Source organism: Mus pahari, chromosome 19 (genome assembly GCF_900095145.1).
Source record: "Mus pahari chromosome 19, PAHARI_EIJ_v1.1, whole genome shotgun sequence".
In the NCBI taxonomy this organism is placed as follows: domain Eukaryota; kingdom Metazoa; phylum Chordata; class Mammalia; order Rodentia; family Muridae; genus Mus; species Mus pahari.
Window position 1 is genome coordinate 44855116 of NC_034608.1, and position 7318 is coordinate 44862433.

Below are 7318 nucleotides of genomic sequence, written 5' to 3' on the forward strand. Positions count from 1 at the left end.
TCCGAAGCCAGCGCCTCGGAAGGTGATACCAGAGCCGAGCCGTGGTGTCCGGAGCCCGCTCTGCCAGCCCTGGGCACCCCGTGCCTTGGGCATCATCCTAAAACCCGCAAGCCTAGGTGCGCAGCCAGCGGGCCGGCTCGCGAGCGCCCCCTGGCGCCACCGCCGAACACTGCGGCTCGCAGCGCGAGGGGGCGGGGCGGCCGGAGGAGCCCAGGGGCGTGGTGTGGGCGGGGTCTTTTTTTTTTTAATTATTATTATTTATTTGCGCGCACGCGCAGACTGATGGCGTCATCGAAGCGACTGGCCCGGAAGGAAGTCGCGTGCGGAGGGGTGTGGCGGTTTCTACGGTTGCACGGGGGTTTGCAAGGGGGTTCAGCCGTGTACGGAGCGCCTGGAGGGACAGCCTGGTACGCGGCCGCCGCCCCTCCGTGCACACTCGGCCTCCGCTGAGGCTTGGGGTTCGCCCACCCGGGAGTCCAGTCCCCTGGCCACGGGTCCGAGCGGAAGCCCTTGGCCGCGTCTGCCTCGCGGAGGAGGGCGGGGAAAGGGCAAGAGGTGGCTTTGGGGTGGTAGTGAGGACATTTGCAGAGAGGACACTCCCTGCTGCTCGGTAGCTGAAGGCCGCTACGGTAAAAAAAATAAATGAGTAAATAAGTCAGACCTGAGAGGTGGACTCCGTGCCCTGTGCCCGCCCGTCCGTCACTGTAGTTTTTCCAGATCCTTCGGTGTTCAGGAAATGAGTTTCTACATGTTACTCTGTGGCATCTGGGTCCCTGGACGTTTGGGGACACCCCACCCCAGCCTCGCCTCGGAGTAGTCCTGAGTCTCCAGCCTGAGACATCTCCAGTTTCCTATAACCTTGGGGGGGGGGGGGCAAAGGATACGGGAGAATGTGGTTTCAGTTTTACTTAAAGATCTGTCCCGTTTAAGTCCAAAGGAACAACAGAGGAGGTGGAGGACAGACCAGAGAGAGAATCCTATGTCGGAACTCAGTTGCTTGCTCTCTCTCCCTCCCTAGGGTCCCAAGGGAATGACTGGTGGTTTCCTTCGAAATGGCAGGCAATTAGAAGTAGGAGGCTCTGACCAGAAATACATAGCCACAGCTGCCTGTCATTTGACGTCCTCTGTAATTTGGGCCAGCACCCTGCAGCTGCCTCTCTTCCTAGTATAAGTGGCTCTGTTGACAACACGTTAATGAGAAGGGAAGAGAAGGCTGTTTTGAACCCTGCCCAATTGGCACCGAATCTCTCTTAGGTATAGCTGTTTCTGGAGCTAGTGCCCCCCTTGCTTCAATGGGGATTATACTCCCACAGTTAAAGGAACGGAGTGTTGACTGAGGACAAGGATACAGTGAGTTGTAGATCTGGCTAGTAGCGTGTGTCTACTACAGCAGGCTGCCTCGGAATCACTTTACATGAGCTACAGCTTGGTGGAGCACCTCTCAGTGGTCAGGCTACACATTGTCCCATATCTTCTCTCTAAGATACAGGTTCCCTGATGGCTCAGTTGGGAGCTGTTGTGGCCGTGGCTTCCAGTTTCTTTTGCGCATCTCTCTTCTCGGCTGTGCACAAGATAGAAGAGGGGCATATTGGCGTATATTACAGGTAAGGCAGAGACCGGTGGCTGGCTCCCTCGAAACCTATAAGGGGCACGCGTGTCTTTAAGTCTGTAAACTTTAAACTGTCTTTAGTGTTTTAAGGTGCTGGTGACATGGATTTGTGGGGTTAAAAACAAAATCTGAAGGAACCACTGCTCTTCCAAGATCATCTCTGACATAGTTTTCTCTTGCATCCCCTGAAGACTGGAGAATCTCTGGTCTCCACCCTGCAAGGCTGCCTCTCCAAAAGTTGGCACAGTCCCAGTGCTTGATGGCAACTTGAGAAGTGTACTCTGCTAACTTGAGAGACTGTTTTAAAGTGAATATTTCAAAAAATGTAAAAGCTCTACAGGATGATTTGTATCAAGGCAGCCTTCGGGGAATGACGCCCGAATGATCTCGAATGACTTTCTTTCACTAATTGTTTGGTTTGCGGTGCTGAGGCTCAGACTCACAGGCTAATGCCTGCTGGGTAATTGCCCTACCACTAAACATACCCCCAGTCCTTGCTGTAAGCTTATATGACACCCCCAACCCTTCTGAGACAGGGTCTTGCTAGGTAACTCTGGCTTGCCTGGAATGCTCTATGTAGACCAGACTGACTTGAACTCAAATCTTCCCGCCTCTGCTTCTGAGGTGTTAGGATTAAGGGGATGTGTCGATATGTTCATCATGACCCCCTCCTCTTATATGAGACCTGTAATACTTATTTGTGGACTGCCAGTAGCAAGCTCTAAATGATCATTAAATGAAAGTTGTAGCTCTGTGGAAAAGCTGCTGGCTAACATACTCAAGATCCTGAATTTAAAAACATACATTTAAAAAAGAAATGTAAACTTTTATTGAGTTTCCTGTCTTTGGTAATTTACCTCCACCATCTGCTTTCATGTTCCCCAAAAGCTTTGAATTTTGTATATATTTTGTATATATGTATTGAAATGACTTTAAAATTATTCTTGAACCAAGTATAATGGCTCAACACCAGTGACCCCACCACTTGGGTTGGGGCTAAGGCAAGAAGAGTGCTGTGGGCTTTCAGCCAGCCTGGGCTACATAGCAGGTGCTAGGCAGACCAGGGCTATGTAGCAAGATCTGTCTCAGAAACAGTGAGGTATTGTGTGCCAGGCCCCAGAGGATTCTGGGACTTGGTGAGGTAAAGCAGATCCTTCCCCTTAATTAAATTCCACTTGCCTCTTCTATCATGGAGTCTTCTCTCTTCCTGCTAAAGTTATGTAAGGAGCAAGGTGTAGCTCATAATGGTAGAATACTAGAATGTGTAATGCCCTGAGTTCAACCTGAGCACTGCCCCAAAAAATATTCTTTTAATTGCCTATGTCATTGGACTCTTAACAGTAGTGCTGCTCTTTGAGACTGAGTAAAATGCTCTGGTGATGACCACAGGCACAGCCGCCCTGGCAGCCTTCTCTCTGATCCCATGTGTGGCCAGGGATTCTGCGGCCTTTGGTTTCCTTAGGCTACACACTTACTTCTCTGGTGGAAAACATTTGACTAACGGTCTTACGTTTTCCATCAGGCTTCCTAGAATGTTGAGATGGAAGAAAGGGAGGAGGAGTAGGCATGTCACTCTACATTAAATCTTCACAGGAATACAGAGCTGGGTGGCCTATAAGTCTTGATCTAAGGTAGTGGTTAACCTTCCTAATATTGCTGTGACCCTTTAATAGAGTTACCCATGTTGTGGTGACCCCATCTACACAGTTATGTTCATTGCTACTTTAAATCTCTAATCTTGCTACTGTTGTGAACGGTAATGTAAATGTCTGTGTCTTAAGTGACCTTTGTGAAAGAGTTGTTTGACCCCAAAGGGATTGGGATGCACAGGTTGAAGCGCTGATCTAAGGGCCCTCTCCTGGGATACTGAGCCTGCTTTCTCCTCTAGAGGTGGTGCCCTGCTGACGTCCACCAGTGGCCCGGGTTTCCATCTCATGCTTCCATTCATCACGTCCTACAAGTCTGTACAGGTGTGAGGGGCTTGTGTGGGATGGCTGGACCGTCAGGTATGAGGGGCTTGTGTGGGATGGCTGGACCGTCAGGTATGAGGGGCTTGTGTGGGATGGCTGGACCGTTACAAATTTGAGTTGTTGACTAATACACAATTTGAGTTATTTAGAGATTAGATGCATACCTTTTCATTGACAGACTTAAGGATTCTCTCTCTCTCTCTCTCTCTCTCTCTCACTCACACACACACACACACACACACACACGTGCGTGCGTGCACACTCAGAGGCTCTTCTGTAATATCACTTGATCACTGAAATAGATGAGTGAAGCCGTTGACTCGCTTTGGCCTGTATCCCTCAAGAGGAAATTATTTCCTCACTTTTGGGGTGGAGCTAGAGAAGAATTTTTTTTAATGAATGTTTAGAAGAAAAGTCAAGTATGTGTGCATATTAAATCATAGGTTACTATGTCAGGTGGAAATAAAACATGGAATTTTGCTTCTACTTGTTTGAAATTCAAAACTGTAAATATAATTTCATGGGGAGGATGGTTTGGTTGGGTAAGGGCCAATGCCATGTAAAATCAGAGTAAGATAAATTGTAGCTGACCTCCTGACTGAGGTAGACTGAGCATCTCTAAAGTGTATCCAACCAAGACAGGGCCGGAGAGATGGCTCAGCGGTTAAGAACACTGACTGCTCTTCCAGAGGATCCTGGTTCAATTCCCAGTACCCACAAGGCAGCTCACAGCTCACAAATGTCTGTACCTCCTGTTCTAGCTGATCTTATTCTCTTACTCATGCAGACAAAACAGCAGTGTAAATAAAAATAAACTATATAATTTTTGTAAAGTATATCCAACTAAGAAAACTCAGACTTCAAGAATAACTTTTAAAGCTGACCCAGCAATGGCCTGGGGGTGTCACACAGAGATAGAGGCTAGTTTACACCAGGCCCTGAGCTGAATTCCCACCACAAAAGAGCGAGAGAGAGAATTAAATTAACCCAGCACAACACCCATCTTCCCTCTGCCTTGCTGCGTGGACTTCACAGTGCTTTGGGTAGTTTTTTTCTTATCTGAGCCTCACAGTGATGCTGAGCAGGTACTATATTCTGAACAGGCTGAAAGGGAGTCTGCTGCTTCAGCACTAGTAAAATACACCACGCAGGCTCCAAACTGTCTTTTTTTTTTTTTTTTTTTTTTAAATGATCCTACCTATACGTTCTTCATGTTCAGTGACACAAGAGTAAGTACTTACACTTGGTTTCAAGTTACAGCCTATACACCATGCTAGATGGAACAGTCATGTTTAGCAGGAGCAAAACTCAAACCAATCAAGCCATCAGTTACGAAGACAAAGGCTTTGGGCCTTCCAAATAGTAGGTGGCCTCTTTGTCACTGCCTGTTTTATATTAGTTGATGTTTTCTCTCTCTCCAGACCACTCTCCAAACTGATGAAGTGAAGAACGTACCATGTGGAACCAGGTAGGGAACCCAGCAAATGAGCAAGGAGAGGCAGGAGGCCGCTGTGAGGGATGCTGCGCAGTGAGGGATGCTGCGCAGTGAGGGATGCTGCGCTGCGAGGGATGCAGTGAGGGATGCTGCGCAGTGAGGGATGCTGTGAGGGATGCTGCGCAGTGAGCGATGCTGCGCAGTGAGGGATGCTGTGAGGGATGCTGCGCAGTGAGGGATGCTGTGAGGGATGCTGCGCAGTGAGGGATGCTGTGAGGGAAAGGCCGTGCAGACTGAAGTGAAGCCGGGGTGAGAGGCAAACTGCAGGCACCTGGTGTGCTCTGAAAACCTGGTGATTTGCTCTGTCAGAAGACACTAGGAACTACCTGTCCTTTCCTGACACTGCAGAGGTTTCACTGTTCCTGTGCGGGTCAGAAGCTCTGCACACCTCCTGCTAGAGGTGTGAGCTGCCGCACATTGCACAAACACTGTCCTCCTCCTGTTGACTCATGTGTCTCAGTCACCTCCTTAGGAGATTTCACCAGCTTCCAGAGCTCTCTGGTAATGTCGTTGTCACTTCTCCCTCCAACAGTGGTGGTGTGATGATCTACTTTGACAGAATTGAAGTGGTGAACTTCCTGGTCCCAAATGCAGGTATGTCTTGTAGCTTGTCCATACACTACACACACCGTTCGTTTGACCCCACAAGGACTGAGAAGTACAGGTGCTAAGATTGTGTTGAGAGGTTTGAAGTCTTGGCTTTTCTTATGCTGAGCCCTTTCCTCGCCCACAGTGTATGATATAGTGAAGAACTATACTGCAGACTACGACAAGGCCCTCATCTTCAACAAGATCCATCATGAGCTTAACCAGTTCTGCAGTGTTCATACACTTCAGGAAGTCTATATCGAGCTGTTTGGTAAGAGCATGGTGCACTCCACCCCTCTCCCTGAGGCCAGGCAGGCTCTAGCAACCCTCTCTGTCTGCTTCTGAGCCACCACACCACAGAATGGGGGCTACACAGCAGCCAGTCACGAAGAGGGTTCCAGATCATATCAAGAACAGCCCAGCATAGTTGCCTATACCTGTAATCCCAGCATTCAGGAGGCTGAGGCAGGAAGAAAGCAAGTTCAAGGCCAGCCTGGGCTACAAAGTAAGACTTTTTCTAAATAAATACCCACCTCACCCCACCAAAAAAAGAAAAGTTAAGAACAATGGGAAGCTCCTTGGAGTAGTCGGGCGTAAGCATTGCAGTAAGAGTGGATAGAGCAGCCACTGCTGGCCTGAACAGCAGACTGGAACAGAAGTGTCCTCACTACCCCGGAATATTCTGTAATGAGAACGCAGTGGTTTCTAGAAGAATCTTACAAGGCATGTAGCCTAATGTACTCTCTCACACAACACCTCCCATCCATAGCTTCCCCTTCCTCCACTCCTCCCAGCCTCCACCACTTTTCCCCCTCCCTAGATCCACTCACTCTCCTCCAGTCTCCCCCAGGGAAGAGTAGGCAGGAGCCCCGGGACATCAACTAAGCTTGGCACACTGAGGCACGGCACAAACCCTCACGGGGCCAAGAGCAAGAAAATGAGAGTTGTTGCAAGTAGATGGCAGAGCTGCAACCAGACCCCCCCTCTCCCCTGTCACTTGAGTGGCCCTCCCACTGAGTGCAGGGAAACATTGTTGTGTGTGAGAATGGTAGGTTCCTGCTTAATTCTAGAAGTAAGGAAAGAAGTGTAGGTTCTACTTCCACATCAAGGTCTGTCATTAGGGAAGTCAGAGCAGGAACCTGGAAGCAGAAACTGAAGTAGAGAGAGAACTGCTACTGGCTGGCCTTTCATGCTTCACTCTGCGTGCATTTTTATAGCATCCGGGACCACATGCTCAAGTAGCATGCTGCGTGGTGGTTTGGGCCTCCCACGTCTGTCATAAGCAGATGCCTCTATAACGTGCCCGTCGGCTTAGTCTGGCAGAAGCAGATCTTCAGTGGAGGTTCCTTTTTTCCAGTTGTCTCTGGTGTGTGTTATGTTGACAAAAATAAACCAGCACGGTATCTATTTCTTCTTGTACTCTTAAGCCCATATCAAACGGAGGGGCTAGTTTTATGCTTTCTCTCCCTCAATACTAAGAGGCTTGTGAAAACATATTCACAGGTAAACACAACAAATCCTTGCCTACCATAGGGCCAGTGAGAATACTTTTAACATTGTAACAATCAAAACATAATAATTAAGCATATCTCTTTCTCTCTCTCTCTCTCTCTCTCTCTCTCTCTCTCTCTCTCTCTCTCTCTCCCTCTCTCTCTC

At 48.7% G+C, this 7318-nt stretch overlaps 1 protein-coding gene across 1 annotated transcript in view; it reads left to right on the top strand.

Moving 5' to 3' along the window:
* Nucleotides 1–309: 309 nt before the first annotated feature.
* Erlin2 (ER lipid raft associated 2) overlaps nt 310–7318 on the top strand; it is a 15749-nt gene continuing 8740 nt past the window's right edge. Inside the window, exons 1-6 of the mRNA XM_029531708.1 lie at nt 310–407; nt 1484–1604; nt 3498–3579; nt 5001–5047; nt 5607–5668; nt 5808–5944. Coding sequence (XP_029387568.1) covers nt 1498–1604; nt 3498–3579; nt 5001–5047; nt 5607–5668; nt 5808–5944 — 435 coding nt within the window. The 5' untranslated portion in view covers nt 310–407; nt 1484–1497. The remainder of the gene's footprint in view (nt 408–1483; nt 1605–3497; nt 3580–5000; nt 5048–5606; nt 5669–5807; nt 5945–7318) is intronic.